Here is a 23,687-nt window from a genome sequence, read left to right as displayed (position 1 = left end):
ACAGACAAGAAACGCCCAGATGGCAGCCAAGCACCTCAATCACAGTGAGTTTTCCTCATTCTCTTTCAGGGTTGCTCCTGTGTTCTGACCCTTGTCTAGATAATCCAATGCTAGCATTTTCAACAGAGTCACGTAACAAAGCCCCACCTATTTTGAGTCCCATGAGGGCCCTGCTCCATGGACAACATGCCATCTGGCCAGGAACCCGGCTGGTTAGATGGCGCTGCCTGGCCATACGGACTGACTCCCATTCCCATGGGAATCTCACCAGGCCCTGGTGGAAGAAAAAGAGGGGATGCGTTTTCAAAGAAGGCAACAGCAAAAGTGACCCCAAATCGTCTGATCTCTTTTGTTTTACGGAGGGGATGCTTACGCATTTGAAGCATCTGCTGCTGCAACACTGGTCTCGCCCCTGGGACGCTGCCGACCCGCAGCGGCAAGGTGGGCATCGAGCTGCCCCCTGCAGGTCTGGGCAAGGAAGCATTACACTCTGCTCCCGGTCTTCCCATGGAGTTGGCACTCAGAGGTTCCATCCTACTGGTCTTTGAGTTTGATAAGCCCCAGTCTCCTGAGGAAGGAGTCTGATTCACAGTCACATTTCTGTTTGGTCCACCTAAAACAGGTAGAAATGATTATGTCTTTCCCATATTACACTAAAATCCTTCCTATAGAAGTACAGTCATTAATTACACGCAAACTGGACCAAAAAAGTGCTGTATTCCGAAGAACAGGGCTGGCCAACTATTAAGACATTTATTTTTTAAGACATTTTTGATAGGCAATTGTTGCCACGTATTCAACTAGCTTCCCTGAAAGTTTAAAATAACCAAGATGAAGAATAAATTAAGGAAACTCGTGAAAGAAATATTATGCTACTGTTATTCAAAAACCTATTATTTAATCCAAATTATTTAAATGGATTTAAGTATTTTAAATTTGCTTTACCCAAAAGAAAATTTTAATCGTAAGTACTGATTAAAAATAACATACCCATAGTTGAGCCATAATTTTCCTGACTATCCATCATTCTTGGATTCCCACCCAACATGGGCTGCTTTGGTAACATGGGGAAAGCACTGATATTCTTTACTGGAGGACCTGAGCCAACAGAAACAGGGCTATCTAGAGACACTGCTCGGTTATATGGGGGACGAATGGCCTGCACAGACTGTGGACTCCTCAAACCTGTTGAAACACAGATGCACAATACGTAAGAATCCTCTGATGATTCAGTACATTAAGTAACCAAGCACAGCACATAAATACCAATACCACCCACACAAGAATGTCTTCCTTACTAAAATAAACACTAAGTACAGAAGAAAACAAAAAGAAGAAAAAAATCCTCATATTCCAAATACAGTAGAAACAAGAGTCCCAGTGTTGGCTGATGTACTCTTCCACAGCCTGACACGGTCATTCATATTCTGCTTCACTTAATACTGAAAATGTTATCAATGTTCAAACTCCTAGAGGTTCTTCCCTATATGTACTTAAGTGGATTCTGTTTAAAATTTAAAATTAAATGTAACTAGAGAAGTTGCCTGCTAATCAAACAAGGAATGAAATGTGGTATTTCCCCCTAACTTTTTTCTTTCTCCAATCTATCTGACTGATCGGACTACCCATTTCAGTTTAGGAAATGGTGCCACTGAAAGTGAGTAACCACCATTCCTGATAACTGTGAATTTTTAATACCTGCAGTATACCTTTCTTAAATTGATGAATGAGAAAACCACACAGCTGTGGAAGAGAGGCTGGGGGAGAACCAGCACACACCAGAAGAAGAGAAGACTCACAGCTAAATGACAAGGTCCCACAAGTGTCACAGGAGAAGTTTCAATCTACAGTTTTAGCTGCTTTTTAATTCAAGTCTCTGTGCCTAACAAAAATACACGCTCTGGTAGCTACTACTCATCTGGAGCAACCAAAGACAAACATTTTCCTAGAAGTTCCATGATTACTGGCATATTAGTTAGAAGCAGGAAATTTTAAGAAACAGGAAAATGTCCAAGAAACTTTTTAAAACATATGCACTATGAATTATTTAAAAAAAAAAAAAAAAACCTGAGAGGCACGATATGTATTTTGAAGTTAAAAATGCTAATTAGATTCCCATCTTATTGTAAGAGTACAGCTGACCCGTGAACACCACCACAGGGTTAGGAGCACTGAGCCCCCAACACATGGTCCATATAACTACTGACCCCAGAAATTTAACTACTAATAGCCTACTTTGACCAAAAGATTTATCAATAAATCAATTAGCATGTATTTTGTATGTTACGTGTGTTATATACTACATTGTTAAAATAAACTAGAGAAATCAAGAAAATCATGAGAGGTGTGTCTGGGTGGCCCAGTCAGTTAAGTGTCCAACTCTTGATCTCGGCTCAGGTCTTGATCTCAAGGGTTTGAGTTCAAGCCCTGCGTTTTGTTTTTTGTTTTGGGTTTTGGGGGTTTTTTTTTATTGTTGTTGTTGTTGTTTTTAAATCGTAAGAAAATACATTTACAGTACTGTATTTATCCAAAAAACCTACGTGTGTAACTGAACACGTGCAGTTCAAACCAGTGTTGTTCAAGGGGTAACTACATACAAATGTGCAGAAACTTTTAAAAGGCAGCAAGAATAAAACCTAGTTCTTTCTTACCCAGAGAATTAGTTCCTTGAAACATTTGTTGCTTGGTTCCCAGATTACTACCATTTGTGGATATGGAATTATTGTAAAAGTCAGAACTAGTCAGATCACCAAGAATAGCATCTAGATTATCCAAGTCTCCAGATCCCTGGAAAAAAAATTCTTTAATTAACCTGTGTTAATTTTTTTTTAATTAACATTACTAGATACATAGGTATAAACATATTCATCAGAAGAACACAAATAAAATGGGAATAAGTAAAATACAATAGTTACCTAAAACAGTAATGTCCAACTTAAAGTCTGGCTTCTTAAGACCCCTACCCCCAAATCTTCTTCCTTGAAACTTAGATCAGTGTACTGAAATAAATTCTCTGGGTTTGGAACTGCTTTCGAAGGGGCATTTTTTTAATCTGCACTAGAACTTTAATTCTCAAACTGTAGGATATTTTCCAGCTAATGTCAGGATCATTAGTTGACAGAGAGGTCTGCCTCTACACCTACCTTCAAAAAACAAGTGTGATTAATAATAAAGGCAACAAGCTGACGTTCAGTAAGAGATTCATAGGCATGTCTTAAAAACGGTTCTTGGTCCACAATTTGGAGAGCACTAGGTTAAACAAAATTAAACAGACATCCTAACAGTAAGCCTTCCCCCAAGACTTTAATTTTCTCAGGTGAAGTCTCCCAGAAGAGTGATCCTCAAGCAGTATGGGAAACCCTTATATAGAATGAAATCACGTATAGTACGAATTTGTTTTTGTTTTTGTTTTTTTAAAGATTTTATTTATTTATTTGACAGAGAGATAGAGAGACAGAACAAGTAGGCAGAGAGGCAGGCAGAGGGAGAGGGAGAAGCAGGCTCCCCGCCGAGCAGGGAGCCCGATGCAGGGCTCGATCCCAGGACCCTAGGATCATGACCTGAGCCGAAGGCAGCTGCTTAACCAACTGAGCCAGCCAGACGCCCCTAGTACGAATTTGTTTTTAGGTACAAATCAAAATCTGTTACTTAATACAAATTTTTTTCCCCCGTTTCTTTCTACTATCCCTTTAAAAGACCCAATCTGCTCATTCCAACAATAAAAACCTCCATGAAAATTTTCAAACTGGCTACCAACTGGTTCGAGTTAACGAGTCACATTTTAAAACACACACATCTGGTATTTCCATCATTATACACTTTACTGGGGCGCCTGAGTGGCTCAGTCGGTTAGGCGTCTGCCTTCGGCTCAAGTCATGATCCCAGGGGCCTGGGATCGAGCCCCGCATCGGGCTCCCTGCTCAGCGGGAAGCCTACTTCTCCCTCTCCCACTCCACCTGCTTATGTGTCTCTCTCTCTGTCAAATAAATAAATAAAATCTTTTTAAAATAAATAAATAAATAAATAAAAATGCACTTTACTGATGCCCAAAAAATTATAAAGAAATGACAGCTCAAGGGTAACTTCTATCACATAAACCTAAAACAGAAGATAAGATTTTGCATATAACACATGGTCTTTCTAACACAGATATGCAATGATTAAACACAATGACTAAGCTGGAATAGAGAAAAACAAATTACCTCTTCATTTGTTTCTGTCTTAATTTTAGAGTCCTTCTCTTGACTTGAACTAGGAATGGTGGAGCTGCCGCACTGACTCATTTTACTGTCCACTCCTTCCACTTTGGGCTGCAGTTCTTTAGAGAGTGTATCACTAGGATCATCCCTGTCTAGCAGATATCTAAGAAGTGCATTATTTTCCTTCTTCTTCGGACTTAGTTGCTCCTGCTTGACATTTCCTTCCACACAAGACGCCGTACTGCTGGTGTCTTTCCCAGTGGCTTCTGCAGTAATCTTGGCTACTTCTGCAGGTGAATTCCCATTCTGCAGCAACTTGTGCAGAATCCGGTGCTTCTCCTGCAGCAGTGACCCATGCATATTCGATGTGGAGGACACTCCTCCGGAGGTGGAAGAAGAGACCCCAGACGGGCTGGTGACACTAATGGAAGAGTCTTTACAACTTGAATCCAGGGGGGAGTTGGTCAAGGAGGAATGGCCCCGGTCATCAGAAGAACAGGTAAGTAACTGCAGTAATTTTTTATGACCCTTGCTTTCTAGAGGACCCCTCTGATTCTCTGACCCTTCAACAGTGCTCTCTTTACTTTCTTTGTCACTGAGGTGATCCCTGCTATTTGACTGACACATTGAACTCTCCACTGGATTCTGGTCACAATACAAGCCCAGGGGACTCTTGGAATCCTGACTGTTCACTTTATTTGGCTGGCTCATATTCATATTGGGAGAGTTATCCAATTTGGGGCCTGGTGAAGACAGAGTGGATAAAAGAGAAGTCCCCACACCCTCACTGATAGCTTGAAGTGCACTCAGAGAGCTGCTAGAAAAGCTGTGGCTCCCAGTATTACCAGAAGATCCCATGGGAGAGTGCACACCTGGATTGGGAGAGAAATAAGGGAAAGAATTAACTACTGGATACTGTAACAAAAATGTCACTGAACTCGAGTTTTTTATAAAATGAACAAACTTTACAAGGATTACAACAGAGCAAGAAGAGAAGAATTACTGAGGAAGAAGAAATAAAGAAAAGGAAATGCCTACACCAGTACCTGCAACAGGAGAAAACTGATGTGAGGCCATCTTTGGACTCCCACGGTTACGAGGAGAAATCATGATGTTCTGCTGATTGGAGCCAAGGCCAGGGCTCCCATGTGGGGGGCTACTCATGTTGAGACCATAGTTGCTGTTCTGGTAGGAAGATGGTGACTGCATGCCTGGCCCAGGGTTCATTGAAGCTATGGGATTGGAGGCCCCATACCTAGCCCCGCTCATCTGCCCTGTGGTGCTGGGGTCAGCCAAGCCATAGGTCCTGTTGCTCAGCATCTGTAAACCTTGGTTTGGCGACATACTCATGCCGCCTACCGAACTGTTACATCCGGCTGCTGGAGGTCTAATGCCTGGTCCAACAGGATTCGTGTTTGCTCTATACCCATTCTGTTCCCTGCAAAGAAAGAGGACAAACTTTCACCAAAATATTACAGGCATGCATTAAAGCACTCACATTTTTTTTTTAAATGATGAAATAAGTGCCCAGGAGTTTAACTTCCTAGGCAATACTTAGTGTCAATTCCAATCTAAATATTGATCAGTTATGAACCCAGTAACGTATTTTTTAATATGCCACAGAATTTAAATGAGTGACCACAAGCACAGCACCGTGAAGGGCCAAGAACTATGGTAGCTGGGCTCACAGCAGGGTTTACTACAGTTGCCACACCTCGAGGGGCTGACCTGGAGGTAACTGCAAATTACTCAAGATAATTAACGCATAAATATTCTGCTCTTCCATGTGCTGCGCATTTACCATTAGCAACAGCAATAGTATCTTTTTTTCTTAAAGTCTACTTTTAAATTTCAAATTCAGTCACTAGAAGCAACGTAAACATATCAGAAATGAAAGGTAACAGCAGTAGTCAGATTTTTTACGCTCTTTTATCCACTAGCCTTCCCATTCCCCAGCTTTCCTAGGAAGTAATTATTTAATGAACAAATCCTCATTTTCACATAATAATATAATCTTAAAAATATACGCTCGCTTTGGCAGCACATTAAAGTAAGTAAAATAAGGGGTGCCTGGGTGGCTCAGTCCTTAAGTGTCTGCTTTCGGCTCAGGTCATGATGTCAAGGTCCTGGGATCAAGCCCTGCATCAGGCTCCCTGCTCAGTGGAATGCCTGCTTCTCCCACTCCCACTCCCACTCCCCCTGCTTGTGTTCCCTCTCGTGCTGTGTCTCTGTCAAATAATAAATAACATCTTTAAGAAATAAGTAAGTAAAATAAGTGTAACAATCCAGGAATCTAAACTCACTTCAGCAAATCCAACGTCTTTCTAAATTAATACTAAAGCACCTTGAGAACACTGCTGCATTTAATGTGAAGAGACCCAGTAATTTACCATTACCTCTGAAGAAAGTGGGTTGAGACAAAGCCATGCCGATCATTTGTGACAGGATTTCGGAAGAGTTTGCTTTTGGTTTGTGCTGTCACTATGGTTCCATCAGCCAATGAGAATCGATACACTGGGGTTTCTGCATGGCCATGGATATAAGCTGTTGGGGAAAATACGTCATCACTAGTGACTACAATTGACAAAATAGATACATATAAGAGAGGAGAGAAAGGAAATGTACTTCAAGTGCCACATTTTCAAATTCCAGTGAAAAGAATGGACCTGCACCAAAATTATAAGCAGGCTAAAAGAAGACTGCTCAAGAATCACTTTCCCAACCCCCACACAAAAGCAGCCATGTATGGCCATGTATATACTTAATGCTTTATGGTACACAAACACAGTAACAAGACCAAGAATCAAACTCAAAATTCTTTACCTTCTTGATAGTGACGTTTCTGGGACCATGACTGACCATCATTAAGACTAAAAAATCTCTGGATACACCTTCGGATTATATCTTCAAAGCCAGGTCTCATGGAGGATCTCAGTGAATTTGTATCTATATTGACAACTTTTCCTATTAAACAGAAAATATAGATTTAAATCCAACCCACAGTATTTACTGGTTGCACATGAATGGCATAGTGCTGAAGAATAAAATAAAGACACTAAATCTTTGCTCCACTTTCTCTGCTATATCCAGAACTTTTCTTTTTAAGGACATAGTCCTACAAGACACTTACATTAAATGTTCTACTGTACAAAACATAAGAGTATCACAAAACTCCTTTTACTTTCTGAATGTACAGAATATGACGTGTCCAGATAACCTTAGGTTCATTTTCACTTAAAGGAAAAAACAACACCTACCACTAAAATTGTTCATCTGAAGACATTTGACATCTGAAGACTAAGAAAATACCTGCCTACACAGCTAGCAGGAACAATTCTTTCCATCTGAGAGGTGACTGCATTTTTGGACACTTAAAATCTAAATCAGGACGGTTAACCAAATACTCATTTCTACAATTCTGGAAGTTTCTGACTTTTGCTTAACATCAAATACACTAGAGACAACTAGTGTATTTGACTATACAATTTATACAACTCAAAAATGCTATGAAGGGGTGCCTGGGTGGCTCAGTCATTGGGCGTCTGCCTTCAGCTCAGGTCATGATCCCAGGGTCCTGGGATCAAGCCCCACATTGGGCTCCCTGCTCAGCAGGAAGCCTCCTTCTCCTTCTCCCACTCTCCCTGCTTGTGTTCCCTCTCTGTCTCTCTCTCTCTGTCAAATAAATAAATGAAATCTTAAAAAAAAAAATGCTATGAAATAAAAGGTTTCATGAAGATGGTCCTTAAAAAATGGACAGCTATGCCTTTCCACACTTTCTGAGCAGTATCAGGGCAAGACGGCAAGAATAAACACCTTACAAAAAATGTCAAAAACTAGCCAAGAAGAGGGGTGCCTGGGTGGCTGAGTCGGTTAAGCGTCCAACTTGGTTTTGGCTCAGGTCATGATCTCAGGATCATGAGATCAAGCCTAGTTCTAGGCTCTACGCTGGGTGTGGAGCCTGCTTAAGATTCTCTCTCTCTCAAAAATAAATAAATAAATAAGTAAGTAAGTAAGTAAGTAAATAAGTAGGTAAGTAATAGTAATAGTAATAAATTTAAAAATATTTTTTTAAAAAGGAGCCAAGAAGAAAGTAGTTGACCCACTGTCAAAGAAAGAGTGGTATGAGGAGAAAGTACCAGCTATGCTCCATATAAGGAATAATCCAAAAACATTATTCATAAGAACTTTGTCAAAGGGACCAAAATTGCCTCTGATGGCCTGAAGAGTTGTGCTTTTGAAGTGAGCCTTGCTGATTTGCAGAATGTTGAAGTCACATTTTAAAAATTCAAAATAATTACTGAGGATGCCCTGGGCAAAAACTGTGTGATCAACATTCAGGACATGCATATCCACAACAAAATATGCTCCCTCGTCACAAAATGTCAGACTATGATTGAAAGCTCATGTTACTGTCAAGACTATCAATGGTTGTTTTTGTCTATTCTGCACAGGCCTTACTAAAAAAATGCAATACCCAGATCCAGATGACCTTTTATGCTCAGCACCAACAGGGTCCCCCAAATCAGGAAGGTGATAGAAATCCTGACCCAAGAGGTACAGACAAATGACTTACAAGAAGTAGTCAATAATTTAATTCCAAACAGACTGGAAAGCTATTCTATATCTCTCCTAATCTATTTATCCTCTCCATGATGTGTTTGTCAAAAAAGTTAAAATGTTGAAGAAAAGCAGGTTTGGATTGGGAAAACTCAGACAGCTTCACATGGTAAAATAGAGTTCTAAAAATGCTACTGGGGATGACAAAGGCACTAATGGCAAATGAGCTGACAAACAGAGGCCCCAGTCTAAGAATCTGTTTCAAATTCAGACCTTTAATGACATATTTTTTAAAAAAAACCTTAAGGGGGGGGGGGTTAGATGACGACCCTACAAAGAAGGGACAAATGTATTCCAGGAAAAGAGTAAATGTTTATGCACTGTGCCCAGAATAAGGATGTTCTATCCTCAAGCACCTCCCCTGAGCTTAGCTCCAAGAGCCAGATGACAAACACAAAATAGATGCTCAGAAAAAGTTTACATCAGGGACAGAGAATAAAACCTCTCCAAAACGGGGCGCCTGGGTGGCTCAGTCGTTAAGCGTCTGCCTTCGGCTCAGGTCATGATCCCGGGGTCCTGGGATCGAGCCCCATGTCAGGCTCCCTGCTCAACAGGGAACGTGCTTCTCCCTCTCCCTCTGCTGCTCCCCCTGCTTATACTCTCCCTCTCTCTCAAAAATAAAATCTTAAAAAAAAAAAAAAAACTGAAACTCATGTTGACATTAAGAATTACTCCCAGTAATTCTCATTAAATTACCTGTATTTTTGAAAACTTATTTATGAAAAATGGGTTTAAAGTTAGAGAAAGAAATATTAACTTCTGATATGAAATGCTATTTGGAGAGAAAGCCAGGTGCCTCTACATTTATTTTTTATTTATTTGAGGGATTTTAAGTGTCAAATATACCCAACACAAATGCCAGGGGTCTTAGTGAATCTTAGAGTTGCATAAGAAACATAAGAGATAATCCATGCAAAGCATTCATGACAGTGGGTGTAGGCACTTACATCATAGTGCAGGCGATAGAAATAGTTAACTTTTATAAAAACTCTCCAATGAACAAAATGTATACACACACACATACACCAAGCGTTTACCTGAAAGATCATGTCTAGTAATAAAGCTCTCAGGGTTTGAGGGAAATGCTCTTTCTCCTGTAGTAATGCGGCGTGCTACACAGATCATACAGGATTGCAAATCTATAATAAAAATTTAACCAGGTAAGGATTATACTTAACTTTTGGACAAGTCTATTCAATAGGCAACCAAGGATGTGGAATTCACTAAATGAATACAACAATGGAAATCACAGAACTACAAATTTGTCCACTGTTTGGCAGATATCTCAAACATGTGGTCAATCTTACCTTCCCCTTCCTCCATCATGGCTCGAGGCTGAGACAGGGCAAAGCACTGCATTGTTTCGTATCTCTGGCGCATTTCAGGACCAGTGTTTATGTCTTCCAGAATATCATGCGGTGTTTTCATCAGCATACGGCAATTAAATGTATGGCTTTTTTGTCTCTGGGTCTCATTTGTCCAGGAAACTCCATTAACTTTGGAAAACAAAAGAAAAGAAGTTTTTTAAAAAGCTGGCAACTCCATCTATGACTATCATCAAGAATTTAAGCTGTATTTTCTCATTACTAAGTTTTCCACAGTAACTTCTACACAGACATTTCGCAGTGGCAATATATCTAATATTGGAATAACCTCCATTTCAACAGAAATCTCACCATTTTGTAATTCGCTATATATTTTGGCCCCATATAAATGTGTACCAAATTCTAAATTCACCGAGGTCATATATGAAAGCTTTGCTATTAACCAACCACCTGCCTTTCTGCACAAGGCTGATCACTTTACTTCCCAAAATGTACATTCAGTTTTCTAAGAAATGGTCAAAAAGATAAATTTTTTTAACTTATTTAGAAAATACACATTAAAAGACTACCTGTAGATTTTGGTAAGTTTTTAAGGAAATCCTTTCTGTCTTCTTCATGCAAGATATTGTAGACACTTGTGTTAACCAGGTCCTCTTGCTTATATTGCAGATACTGTGTGACATTTTCTGACACAAATACAATGTTTCCATCACGATTCACCACAAACAGGAAACCATCCAATGCCTATAGTGGGATATGTTAATATTGGCTATTATGGACTGAACTGTAACCCCACCAAAATTGACATGCTGAAGCCCTAACCCTCATAAGAACAGGGCTCTAATCCAATAGGACTGACGTTCATATATAAGAAAAGAGACACTAAGGATGCATATACACAGAGAAAGATTATGTGAAGACGTACGGAAAAGGCAACCATCTACAAGCCAAGGAAAAAGGTCTCAGGAGAAACCAAGCCTGCCAACACTTGATCTTGGACTTCCAGCCTCCAGAACTTTAAGAAATAAATTTCTGGGAGTGCCTGGGTGGCTCAGTCAGTCAAGTGTCCAACTCTTGATTTCGGCTCAGGTCATGATCTCAGGGTCTTAAGATCGAGCCCCGCATCAGGATCCACACCTGCTTAAGATTCTCTCTCTTTTCCTCGCCCTCTGTCCCTCCCCTGCTCTCTCGCTCTTAAAAAAGAAAGGAATTTCTGTTGTTTAAGCCACCCAATCTGTGATATTTTGTTATGGCAGGCTTAGCCTATTAAGACACCAGACTTAGTACTAAACAGAAATTTTTAAAACTACTGTTGATTTAACAACCACCAGAATTATCAGCTACCATTTACCATTTCTACTGACATTAGCACAATTATTATAAGGTTTTATAAAAAATAAAAAGAACTCGGGAAAAAAGATAACTACAGTCAACATAAAATCTGAATCACTGTCTAATCTAGTTTTTGAAGAATTACATCTTGAAAAGAGCTTTAAAAGTAAGAAAATCATCCTTAGCATCTGTTTATCCACTTGATACCAAGTCAAGCTATAGGCACTACACGACTCCCTAATGAAAATTTACAAAGAACTAAGCTGATCTGATCAACTAAAAAGTAGTTGGAATAAACTAGTTGAAACAACGAAGAAAAGTTAACAGGTGCACGTTATGAAGAGCCTCCCTGCTCCCAACTCCTACTTTAAAGTAAGAGAAACATGCTATAGGTGCTACAGGTAAATCAAACCTATTTAAGGAAACGAAAGTGTATATAGTAAGTCTTAAAAATTCCTCAAAAGTATAATATACTTGCCTGAAGTAAAAGTGGCCCTAAGGAGTCTTTATCAATAACTCCCTGTCCTGTAGAGGACACATCAGCTTTCTGAACATCATCATCATTAGAAATAGTTTTTCCTGAAAAGACACAAGGCAGTACTACAAATAGCGTATGTGTCAGTTACAGATCAAACTCACCTTCACACAGTGCCCAGAACAAAGACACACACGCGGGCATACACATGCACATATATTACATTTCCTGATAAGAAAGCAATGCTATAATTTTTAAAGGTTAAAACTTAGCATTTACCGAGGAGGGCAGAAGATGCCCTCAATTTTCCTTCACTACTACATGTACTATCCATGGCTTCCTGAAAGGAAGCTAACACATGACAGGGTGAGGAAACAAGCCTCTATCTACTTCTCTATTAACTTTCTCAAAGAGTAAAGCTGGTCAACTCATCTGTTCAGTCCCACACAGGCTAGGTTCAATTAGCAGTGGTCCACCAATGAGCAACAAGGAAGCAAAAAGACAAATGTAAACACAGTTAACAAGTTCCTCCTGAAAATCAGACTTGAGTGTTTTTCTTACTTTGTATTACCTTGCTCTTTTATTTGACGTATCTGTCTTACTGTTTCCTTTAAAATTGCACATTTATCTGGTTTGACATTGAAATTGTCAATATCACTAAGATTAGCAGATATCAGTTCAGCCAATTCTTCAATATATTTACTCTCCTGCTCCCGTCTCCACTTTTCACCACTGCAGGTAAAACTGAGAGAGAAGGGGGAGGTCATGAATATACCCATCACAAAAGAGCAGCGAGCAGAACCAGTCTCTATACAACATCAGTACCTTCGTATCGGAACAAATTAAATTCAGCCAAAAGAAACCATCAAAACCTTGTCTTGAAGAAGTAGTACAACAGAGCAGAAATTCATTCAGGCAAACCTAAATTCAAGTCCACCTCTTTGTTAGCCTGGTGGTCTTGGGCAGACTTAGTCTCAGTTTCGTCATCCAGAAAATGAGGATACATAGTCTTTACCTCATAGAGACAGTAAAACACCAAATAATAAGGAAAACAGTGTTAGCTACTTATTAATGACAAGGTTTTATGGCTTACAGGTCATTTTTTTACTTTGCAACAATTACATTAAAACTCAAGTCATATTGACCTTGGCAAATACTAAAAAGGCTAGAGTATCACTGCATAAAATGAAGTATCTGATTTCTATTTTTTAAACTTTGAACTTCATTCAGGAAAAGAATGATGAAACCCCACAAATGCCAAAATACCAACTTAACATTTTCCTACAGGAATTCAAAGAGTCTTACTTGTGATAATCTTAATTATCTATTCCTAACTCCTACTACCTCCACTAAGAAATGCTTGATAACGGCCGTATCAAAGGTGTTAGTATAAGATTCTTGCTTCTATCTGAATCAGCAACAAAATTTCTATTGCATCATAAGGATGTCCATCTGATCACTATGCCACACTACTTAGTACAAAGCGAAATCATATTATTTAAGCAAAGACAAAAAAATATATAACCAGAGAATATATATAACAGAAAGCTGAATGCTATCTTTAAGCAAAAATATAACGGTAGGGGGAGGAGCCTTTGGTGAAGCATCTGGAAATACACTGCCTACCCTTGTCCTGGAGTATCACATGGCAATTTGCGTTTTCGGGAATCAGGGGCCAGTGGATCCAAGGAGTTTTCTCCTAATCCGCTCATCGTGACTATACATCAGCAACTAAGAAAGAATAATGATAAGATGAAAATATTATAAAATATCCATGACTCTATAAAGCTGCTGTATGCTTGAGTGGCTTAATTTTGTAATACAGAACTACACTCCCTACATGGTTAGATAATACTTTTTTTTTTCAGATTTTACTTATTTGAGAGAGAGACAGAGAGACAGCAAGAGCAGGGGGAGCAGCAGAGGGAGGGACAAGCAAACGCCTCACTGAGCAGGGAGCCCGCAGGGATCAATCCCAGGACCCTGAGATCATGACCTGAGCCAAAGGCAGACACCTAATCGACTGAGCCACCCAGGCATCCCCATGGTTAGATAATTCTTAATATTCTTTATTATAAATTCGTATTCTGAAGACAATGTCGAGTTCACATTCCAGTTTAATTATGCAGAACGTCCAACTCCAAGACTAAAATGTTTCTCAAATCCTACTAAAAATGTGTATGTTAAATACTACAAAGGATAAGGAAGGCATCTTCTTCATATTTAATAACAAGAAGAAAAGACCGCCAACTCTCCACGTGATGAAATCCTGGGGGGCATCTGACTGGCTCAGTCAGTAGAGAAGGTGACTCTTGATCTCGAGGTTGTGAGTTTGAGCCCCAACACTGGGTGTGGAGATTACTTAAAAATAAAATCCAAAAATAAAATCTTTGGGGGAAAAAAAAAACTTACATTTTATTTTTACCCAAGAAAGCACAAATTAGAGCTTATCTTGTCATTTGGTAAGGAGTCTTCAAATGATAAAAATCTAAATTGTTTTCAGGCTATTTTCAAGGTACCACATGGTTTTCCTTTAAACCATTTCATGAGTATTTGTTACCCACAGTGTTGTTCTTCTGTGACTTCAAAATAAACCTGGAATGTGTAAATAACACATAAACTCCACTATGTTAGGCCTGGAGAGAAGACGTACACAAAAAAAAGCTCAGGGGGGGGAGAAGGGCTTTTGATAAGATCCACATAGCAAGAATTATCTTAATATTAACTGATGGAAATGTAATATGTTTTGGTTAAGATTTCAATGATAAAGAAAATAAATGTAGGGTGTTTCTTGTTGAAACAAAAACAGGTTTTAACATTCAACAGCTCATAATTTTAAGACCTCTACTAAGCCTTCACTTACTAAGAACTTTATTTGTCCTAAACTCTTGTTTAGGAAGACAATCATTGTTCTAAAGAATTCCAAGTCCATCAAGAAGTTCAAACTTTCCAAACTACTTTTTTCTGAGTATGTTAAAATGCATCTTGCAGTCCATCTAGATTTTTAGACATGTAGTGAAGGATATAAATTTCCACTAGGTGGCAAAATAATACCAGGAAAGGAGACAAAAATTCAAAATCAACGAAACTTAAATATGCAGCTTTTAAAAAATCAAAACCACATGATCGTTAACCAAGAGCTCTAGATTATGACATCACCTTTACATATGCTGTAGGTATGAATTAAATACCAACAAAATTCATTCTACCTGTAATTTTGATAGTAAAATGTAAAAGCTGAAAAGCTGAGATGTTTCCAAGAAAAGGAGAGAAAAGAACTTAACATATCTTTGATATACAGTGGCTCAATATGGGGTGCCTAAGTGGGTCAGTGGGTCGAGCGACAGACTCTTGATTTCAGCTCAGGTCATGATCTCAGGGTTGTGAGATGGAGCCCCATTCGGGCTCTGCATTCAGCAGGGAGTCGCTTGGGAGTCTCTCCCTCTCCCTCTGCCCCTGGGCCTGCATGGGCATACACACTCTCTCCCTCTCTCTAAAATAAATCAATTAAAAAAAAAAAAAAATAGTGGCTCAATATTATGATTTTGAAACATACCCAGATCCCACAATGCCAGAAATACCGTATTCTTCAAAAATGACAATCTCATAAAAGACAAAATCTGTAAATATTCCAGATTAAAGAAAGCTAAAAAGAAATGACAAATGGGTATTTGATCCCATACTGGATTCTGTCCTAGATGGGGGAAGTGCTATAAAGGACATTAATGGATCAACTGACAAAATTAGAATATGGACGATAAGAATATTTTATCAATGTGAAATTTACTTGAGTTCTGTACGTGTTTATTTAAGAGGCTATCCTTTGGGCGCCTGGGTGGCTCAGTCGTTGGGCGTCTGCCTTCGGCTCAGGATATGGTTCCAGGGTCCTAGGATCGAGCCCCGCATCGGGCTCCCTGCTCAGCGGGAAGCCTGCTTCTCCCTCTCCCACTCCCCCTGTTTGTGTTCCCTCTCTCACTGTCTCTCTCTGTGTGTCAAATAAATAAATAAAATATTTTTTTAAAAAGAGGCTATCCTTATTCTTAATATTTACAGTAAATGGACCATTATATATGCAAATGACCCCCCAGTGGTGGAGGGATGGGATTTATACACATTTTAAGTGAGTGAAAAAAGGAACAGAAAGAGAAGCAAAGAAGAGGGAGAGGAAGAAGAGAGGAGAAAGGAGGGCAGCAAGATATTGACAAAGGGTGAATCTTGGCAGAAGAAAAATTTTTTAATTCTTTGTACTGTTCTTTTTCTTGCAACTTTTAAGTTTAAAATTATTTCCAAATAAAAAAGTTTTAAAGTATGTTCAGTTTTGATTTCCAATTTTCATATTTAAAAACGGTGAGTCCTTAAGTACAAAAAAATAATTTTAGCTACGTCTCAATACACACCTGGTTTTATACTTGCTTCATTCACAAAGTTATTTTTAAATTGAGTGGCAAACCATCCAGTGAATAGTAACATTTCTTTACTTTAAAAATATAATCTATTCCACATCCTGAATATTATTTCCTTACTTTGATATCAAACATAAACTGAATCCCCAAAACTGAATGGCAAACTATTTGGTGAACAAATAGCATTTCTTTAATTTGAAAGACATAATTTATTCCAGAGTCTCAGTATTATTTCACCTTACTTTGCTATTAAATATTAAGCTGAATCTCCAGTACAGTTGAAGGTGCCTAGCATTTAATAAGTGGTCAATAAATGTCTTGAATAAATATTGAATAAATGGAACATTCAACTTATTAAGTCATACTTTGGAATTCCCTTCATTCTAAACTATATAATAGTTCAAACTTTTTAAATTTTTCACTTCTACACTTGATACAGGATGTCACCAAAATGAGTTTTAAAGGCATAAATTACATCAGTAGAGAATGAAAAACCATGACAATCTCTTAGTATGGAAGAAATCAATAATCACAATTACCAGTCTAAACCAGAAAGGCATACAAGTCATTCACGTTACATCAATTTTTATGTGCATGTAGAGAAATATAAGTAGGTCAAATGTGTCCATATATACGTATGTGACTCCTTCTCTTGATTTGGCGTAACAAGAAGCTATAATGTGCATACGACTGTGTAGTCTATGTGGTACCAAATTTACTCTTTTACAGAATCCTCTGATCTCTAGTAACAAAGGTAATTATCCACAAATGTATTAACACAAAATTCTAATGTAAAACCATGGAAGTATCATTCTCTTTTTTTTTTTTTTTAAAGAACAGGTTTGCCAATTTCTTGCCTAGTTGTTACTCAGATATGAACCTTGACACCAAGTCACATTTATTGCGCAACACCTGGAAGACCACAGGACTTCCAAGAATGAATGATAAAATACCATACAACAACGAAAAAAAAATACAGCAAATGCATCTCCTAAATTTCATTAGGATAAAGAAAATGTTCAACATGAAAATGAAAACTAGTATTTCTGTGCAAAAAATAAGTTTCAGTATATACAATAACTAATACAATTATTCCTGAGCACAAATGACTATGACATACTTTACAGTTTTCTGTTTATTTGGTATTAATCTTTGTTATAAACATAAAAATTGTAAATAGCATTTGTTTTATTTGCCCAGTCTGCTGCCTGCTTCTCACTGGCAGAGATGGACTCAAACTATATCTACCTGAGAGGATATATTATCTAGCTTGGTAAATTATTCTTTTTAAGGTATGAAAGGTAAATGCCTAGCATACACACATAAATCTAGACCATTTTCAGTCAGTAGTCAATAATCAGGGTGCAAGGGGAGAACGGATTACACACTAGGCCCATGAATAGATCATTCTTCCAAAAAAATTCTAAAAGAAACATAAATCAGTAACTGTACAGCTTACATTTTTATCTTAAATTACAACCCATCTAGTTTAGAGGATATATGGAGCTGGTAAAATCCATATTCAAAGGGGAAATAATATAGCACAAGAGTCTCACAGTGTCTTTGATTATAAGAACAGTCTATGAATATTAACCCCCTTCTACAGTCTGACTCCTTACAATTAAAGATCACCTACACAGTAGAGAATTAAGACCACAATATAGGGGCGCCTAGATGGCTCAGTCGTTAAGCGTCTGCCTTTGGCTCAGGTCATGATCCCAGGGTCCTGGGATCAAGCCCCGCATTGGGATCCCTGCTCTGCGGGAAGCCTGCTTCTCCCTCTCCCACTCCCCTTGCTTGTGTTCCTGCTCTTGCTATCTCTCTGTCAAATAAATAAAATCTTTAAAAAAAAAAAAAAAAAAGACCACAATATATATCTGCCCCCCCCAGTAATCTGTACTCTTGAAATCACCTCATAAATCCAATAATGACTTGCAGATATATTCTGAAGTTGCGAATGAAGAGACGTCCCCCAAGTGATTATAAAACTAGAGATACACCTCAACTACACTTCCAGGTAGAATACAATCCAATCACAGTTTTTTCAAGCCCATGACACCACAGTATAAAAAAAGACTAGAGGAGCACTTGGGTGGCTCAGCTGGGTAAGAATCTGCCTTTGCCTCGGGTCATGATCTCAGGGTCCTGGGATCAAGCCCCGGTCAGGCTCCCTGCTCAGTGGGGAGCCTGCTTCTCCCTCTCCCTCTACCCCTACCCCCAGCTCATGTTCACTCTAAATAAGTAAATATTTTTTTAAAAAGAGAGAGAAAGAAAGAAAAGGACTAGAGTGGAGAACTTATTGAATCAGAATCCAAGGGCCCAAAATATATTCATTTCCGTGTGAACTCAGCCGTCTAGATCCTTGGGCCGTTTTACATTTTTTTTCTTTTTCTAAAAGGTTTCTACTAAAGAGTTCTGTGCTATCTACTTCAATATACTGATACAACAACGCACACTTTAAGATTACATTTAAGCAAGATATTCTATGCAATTTACTTCAAATATAGATAGTAGCAATTTAGAATAACTTTCAATGCTATCAAAATCTAATGTTACCTACTGCTATATTATTTGGAAAAATCGGATTTAAAATGAAAAAATCTTAACAGGAATTGGTTAGAATTCCTTATATAAATACTACAGGCCTTTCTATACACAACAAGCTATGGTACATGTTTAAGCTTAGACATGCTCAGAATACAAGTTAAACTGCTAAAAAATGAACATTCCTAAACTAATTCTGGCTAAAAAGCAGAAAAGAATTATACCTGCCAGCTCAAAAGTCATGAAAATGTTGGTATATGACTGAACAGCATCAACTAGCTTTCGTTTGGGTTATCTGCAGTTAATATACGAGAAAAAAATACTGATTGTGTACGACAAACTAGCCAGATGGACAAGGATGCAGGAAGTACTCCTGTCCAAAAGGAAAAGACACCAATCAACAATGCTAATGCCCATGGTGGGGGGCTGTGCATAGGACGGGGGGGGGGGGTGCCATGTGATGCCAAAATCCAAAACGGAGAGGAGATAGGTTACTCAGTAAATCTCAGATGGCACAGAGACCAACTAAAATATTTTACTTTTGGGGTGCCTGGGTGGCTCAGTCATTAAGCATCTGCCTTCGGCTCAAGTCATGATCCCAGGGTCCTGGGATCGAGCCCCACATCGGGCTCCCTGCTCTGCGGGAAGCCTGCTTCTCCCTCTCCCACTCCCCCTGCTTGTGTTCCCTCTCTCGCTGTGTCTCTCTGTCAAATAAATAAATAAAAGCTAAAAAAATAAAAATAAATTGAAAAATTTTTTTAAAATTAAAAATTTAAAAATAAATAAATAAAATATTTTACTTTTCCTACATTAATAAGGGAAAGGGAAGGGGATAACTTTTGTGGCCATACAGTGCTGGGCATAACATGTTCTATGTAATTTCTCACAATGACTCTCCAAAGTATGCATTACTATTCCCATTTTATAGATAAGGAAATAGCTAAGTAACTTTCCACTGGGTCACACACAGATACCAGATGGCAGAACTGGGACTCAGAACTTTATAACCAATAAAATATATATCAAATGTTCCTTGGGCATTTTATTCCTCACCAAAAATAAACCATTTATACTTTTAAATCACACCACCTCCAACCAGTTAACCAGAAAATTTCTCAACTCATCAGTAAGAACACAGAGCAGCTGTACATTCAGAGTTGGGGGGTATGCAGAGTACCAGGGATAGAGGCAAGGAGCCACTCAAACCCAGCAGGTACTAATGCTGCTATTCCCCTCAAGCTCCTAAAAACTAACCACTACTCTATAAGTCACCAGATAAACTGCCCTCTGAGGTGGTCTAATATTAACCATGATCCTTACTTCCACTTGAGATGAATAACAGTCACCGGCTAACACAGCAAGAAGAAAACTTAAGATCAGAAATGCATGAGCTATACCCTGAAAAAGTGTGTCAAGTCTTTTTAGCCTTGGGTTTTCTAAGATTAAATGCTGGGGCCAAAAACTTTGACTATCCCACTAGTAATTTAATTTCTCAGGCTTGTTTGGCTGACTTACACAAGGTATGATTAAATAATGCTAATTAGGGAGTGTTTCTGGTATGTCCTGAGAATCACAGTAACTTGAGGAAAATTTTCAAACAACAACTGTGGATTTGAAATGATTTACTGAAAACCACTTGAAGCTCTATGTAAAAGCAAAGACTGCTCAATCCAATTAGGAAAAAAAATTACCACTGGGAAAAATTATGAGACATTCATATATAAAAGCACTACCCAAAATTCAAGTTCCAAGTTGACACTCTTACTCAACACAATTTAGTATATAGTCACCACTAGTTAAAGCCTTAATCCTACAAAACTGTATTTCTAAAATATCAAATTAAAGGTTTTACTTCAATCTGTGGTACAGCTCCAAGAGAACCAGCACCAGAGAGGAAAAGACTAAAGAACTGAGGGAAGTATAACCTGTGTGTGTTTAAGAGACCATGGGGTGTAGCCAGGGCGGGGTAAACATGGAACCACTATGAAAGCTTTCTCATCAACTAGATGTCTCTTCCAGTGATTGTCTCCTACTTTTGTTTTCTTTTTTTTTTTTTTAAGATTTTATTTATTTAATTTACACAGAGAGATACAGCGAGAGAGGGAACACAAGCAGGGGGAGTGGGAGAGGGAGAAGCAGGCTTCCCGATGCAGGGCTCGATCCCAGGACCCTGGGATCATGACCTGAGCCAAAGGCAGACACCCAACCAACTGAGTCACCCAGGCACCCCTACTTTTATGTTTTAATTCAACTCTGGTAAACAGGGTAAGAGCTGAAAGGAGACAAAGACAGAAATGAGAAAGTTTCAAATAAAAACTAACTGGCAATATCCTCTTGTTTTGTTGCTGATAATCTGTTATGTCTATTTAGTAGGATCAAGTATAAACCACCTAATGCAATCCATTTTTCAATTTAATTCTATTTCAGCTCAAACATTTGCATGGCCAGAACCATTTTAGGTCCAGGAAAGAGAGATGAATGATACCATACACTGCTACGACTCTCAAGTTAGCAGAAGAAGAAAGCATAAACAATTGTAACAACATAATTTGGTAAGTGTTAAAATGAAGGCACTGCATAAAGTGTCATGGGAACACAGATGATAGGAAACCACGAGCCTACAGTTGTTTTTTAAAGAGAAAAAGCAGATGAGCAGTGTCTACAATAAACTACCTTGGTGCAGACTTATGCCAAAAATGGATTATCCTTAGGTCCTGGTCATTCTTCTCCTCAGTCTTCTTTAGTTTATAATGCCAGCAAACTTGAAAAGGGGATAGCAGAGAACACCAGAGTAAAACATCCCATTTTTAATATACAAATTAAGCCAAAAAGCATCCAAATGTAAATTAACAGCTATTTTATCCACAGGTTTCATTCTCTATTCTCCCTTTGTATGTCTTGCCTTTTCATTCTCAATCAACAGGCTGACCCCAAAGCCCCTTCACATTTATGTTCCAGTTTAAACCTGATGAAGCTGAATTCAAACACAAACCCCCCAGAGGCTCTGCTACCAGAACTGGGCATACCAATTAGCCAAAGCAGATGTTAGTTGCAACTGGAAGCTTGTTGCCAAGAGACTTCTCAACCTCTACAGAAGCAACCGAGTTGAAGTTCACAAATACACACTGTGCAGAGGGAGTTAAGCAAGCCACTTCCATCTAAATCAAATTACTCTCCTGACAGCATACTAACTAGCTAGGTAATTCCTTATTTTAAAGGTAACACTGGATCCTACAATTTAACGCACTGAATCCCTCCACACCTGAGTTTCATTCTAAACATACCATCAGTCCATTCTTCCTCAGCACGGCCACTACCACCAGCAGCAGCCTCCCAAATGACCTATGCTAAGAGATTCTGACAAAGGATGATCACTGAATTATTTCCTGTTTAAGTCATTCCTTTTTTTTTTTTTAAGATTTTATTTATTTATTTGAGAGAGAGAGAATGAAAGACAGAGAGCATGAGAAGGAGGAAGGTCAGGGGGAGAAGCAGACTCCCTGCTGAGCAGGGAGCCGGATGCGGGACTCGATCCCGGGACTCCAGGATCATGACCTGAGCCGAAGGCAGTCGCTTAACCAACTGAGCCACCCAGGCGCCCTAAGTCATTCCTTTTTAAATCTCCTAATATCTAGAATACTCCTACTCATCCTTCAAGATTACGTTCAACTGTCACCTCTGATGAAACCATTCAAACTCTCCCAATTAGAGAAAGTTTTTCCTTCTTTATCCTGATGCACTTTTCACACTTCTACTACACTGTTTTACACACTGCACTCTACTCCTGTTCTCTTTTCTGTCTCCACTTTCTACACTGTAAGCTCTAAACCATTATAAAAAAAAAAAAAAAACTCATATAAGGGGCACCTGGCTGGCTCAGTCAGAGGAGCATGCAACTCTTGATCTCGTGGTTGTGAGTTCAAAGCCCCACGCTGGGTGTAGAGATTACTTACTTACATAAACAAACAAACTTTTTTCTTAAACTTTAAAAAAAATTGTACAAGACTGTTTCATTACAAACTCCTTCCTCTTTCTTTTTTCCTGCTACTACCCACCATTCTCCCGGTTCCTTTTCCAACTCCAGCTCTCCTTTTCTTTACCATCCCCTTAGCTGTACTTTTCACCAACTCAACAATCTTCCTTAAAATACAGAGAAGATGCAAGAAGAGCCTGCAGTTTTGCTTCTTTTTGACACGTCATTTTTCACTTGAGTGTTCCCTCTCCAACAAATACAGTGGCTCCAAGCTGCCTATCAAAACAAAACCCGGGCCCCTGGGTGGCTCAGTTGGTTGGGCGGCTGCCTTCGGCTCAGGTCATGATCCTGGAGTCCCGGAATCGAGTCCCGCATCGGGCTCCCTGCTTGGCGGGAAGCCTGCTTCTCCCTCTGACCCTCCCCCCTCTCGTGTGCTCTCTCTCTCTCTCTCTCATTCTCTCTCTCAAATAAATAAATAAAATCTTTAAATAAATAAATAGATGTTTGCTGAGGTCATGAAGAAGTTTTTAAAAGATAAGAGTAGGAGCGCCTGGGTGGCTCAGTTGGTTAAGCCTCTGCCTTCAGCTCGGGTCAAGATCCTGGAGTCCCGGGATCGAGTCCCACGTCGGGCTCCCTGCCCAGCGGGGAGTCCGCTTCTCCCTCTGACCCTCCCCCCTCTCATGGGCTCTCTCTCTCTCTCTCTCATTCTCTCTCTCAAATAAATAAAATCTTTAAAAAAAAAAAAACTCAAACGTTTGAATCCTTCAGCTGATTTACTATGACATAATGAAAAGACAATGGGGCTTTGCTGGAATCAAA

General features: G+C 39.0%; 1 protein-coding gene and 1 pseudogene across 7 annotated transcripts in view; one reads left to right on the top strand and one right to left on the bottom strand.

Moving 5' to 3' along the window:
- Window positions 1-23,687, bottom strand: part of NCOA3 (nuclear receptor coactivator 3) — a 132,419-nt gene that overhangs the window by 16,029 nt on the left and 92,703 nt on the right. For 6 of the 7 annotated variants that reach the window (XM_035006495.1, XM_035006499.1, XM_035006500.1 and 3 more), the window contains 14 exons: window positions 13,575-13,679; window positions 12,520-12,692; window positions 11,952-12,052; window positions 10,711-10,885; window positions 10,124-10,312; window positions 9,854-9,955; window positions 7,023-7,163; window positions 6,596-6,743; window positions 5,246-5,637; window positions 4,203-5,071; window positions 2,652-2,787; window positions 991-1,185; window positions 374-613; window positions 148-274 (listed from right to left, as the gene is read on the bottom strand). In XM_035006495.1, the coding sequence (XP_034862386.1) occupies window positions 148-274; window positions 374-613; window positions 991-1,185; window positions 2,652-2,787; window positions 4,203-5,071; window positions 5,246-5,637; window positions 6,596-6,743; window positions 7,023-7,163; window positions 9,854-9,955; window positions 10,124-10,312; window positions 10,711-10,885; window positions 11,952-12,052; window positions 12,520-12,692; window positions 13,575-13,660 (3,074 nt within the window). In that variant the 5' untranslated portion in view covers window positions 13,661-13,679. Of the gene's footprint in view, window positions 1-147; window positions 275-373; window positions 614-990; window positions 1,186-2,651; window positions 2,788-4,202; window positions 5,072-5,245; window positions 5,638-6,595; window positions 6,744-7,022; window positions 7,164-9,853; window positions 9,956-10,123; window positions 10,313-10,710; window positions 10,886-11,951; window positions 12,053-12,519; window positions 12,693-13,574; window positions 13,680-21,568; window positions 21,657-23,687 lie in introns of all 7 variants that reach the window. The other variant, XM_035006496.1, reaches the window with a different exon arrangement.
- LOC118011578 lies at window positions 7,949-8,934 on the top strand (annotated as a pseudogene).

This window comes from Mirounga leonina, unplaced genomic scaffold, assembly GCF_011800145.1.
Source record: "Mirounga leonina isolate KUSES-001 unplaced genomic scaffold, KU_Mleo_1.0 Mir_150, whole genome shotgun sequence".
NCBI classification, from domain to species: Eukaryota; Metazoa; Chordata; class Mammalia; order Carnivora; family Phocidae; genus Mirounga; species Mirounga leonina.
The sequence above is the reverse complement of the archived record's forward strand: the minus strand, read 5'-3'. Positions and strand labels throughout refer to the sequence as shown.